The sequence below is a fragment of the Penaeus monodon genome, chromosome 24, assembly GCF_015228065.2.
Source record: "Penaeus monodon isolate SGIC_2016 chromosome 24, NSTDA_Pmon_1, whole genome shotgun sequence".
NCBI lineage: Eukaryota > Metazoa > Arthropoda > Malacostraca > Decapoda > Penaeidae > Penaeus > Penaeus monodon.
In genome coordinates this window covers 13,998,890-13,999,716 of record NC_051409.1, presented here as the reverse complement: position 1 = coordinate 13,999,716, position 827 = coordinate 13,998,890, and the positions used below count along the sequence as shown (strand labels likewise).

The window sequence follows — 827 nt, the reverse complement described above, 5'->3', positions numbered from 1 at the left end:
TATTACTATTCTTTTCGCAACTTAGATATTGGTTATTGCTTTTATTCTTTTGCAGTATAAACACTGATGTATTAAAGTTTTGTGGTCATATGCAATTTTTTTTACAACATTTTAGGTCATGAGCCGTAAATTCTTCACAAGCATTGCAACAGAGGAGGTGCAAGCCAGGCTTTGGAACATTCTCATCAGTCGTGTAGCAGAATCTGAAAACCCATATGAGGCTGCCCAACTGCGTAAAGGGCTAAGAAAAGTGAGCCTGGATGCAGGAGTGATCATCACTAAGATAGAAAGTCTCCAGCTTGCCACAAAAGCCACTTCCATCCGGGCAGTTCAAGCTAAGAGGATTAAGCAGTGAGTGTTTTGTTCCTTCCCTATCCCTTTTTCACTGTATGAAAGAGATTGAATATTTGTAATTATGAATGATATCTAGACTGCAGTCAGTTAGTATGTAGTGATATATTATATTATTTTGCTCTTGTATGTCTGAAACTGATGGAAACATCAGTTGCTTTCTGCCAAGGATTTATACATACTAAACCTTTTATTCGTTTAGAAAAGTTCAAAAGGATCAAGAGAACAACTTGCTTTCATGGAAGAAGCTGGGTCTGATGCTTGAAACCATTGGTGTGATGGCATCCCTGGGTCGCCCCTGGCTCTTGGTTGGTCCTTTGTGCCAGTGTCTCCATCAAACCTTCACAAAAGACCTTGTTATCACAGAGATTGTGCAGCAGCAGCTTCTGTCTGCATTGCTTCATCTTCTCCAGAAGTCCATGGCAGAGAAAGGAGAAGGTTAGAGTTGTGCACTTATTTTGTGGATACTGTTTGCC

At 40.1% G+C, this 827-nt stretch overlaps 1 protein-coding gene across 1 annotated transcript in view; it reads left to right on the top strand.

Moving 5' to 3' along the window:
* Positions 1 to 827, top strand: part of LOC119588605 (HEAT repeat-containing protein 1-like) — a gene marked incomplete in the record, with an annotated part of 28,625 nt that overhangs the window by 17,787 nt on the left and 10,011 nt on the right. Inside the window, 2 exon segments of the mRNA XM_037937247.1 lie at positions 116 to 351; positions 554 to 789. Coding sequence (XP_037793175.1) covers positions 116 to 351; positions 554 to 789 — 472 coding nt within the window.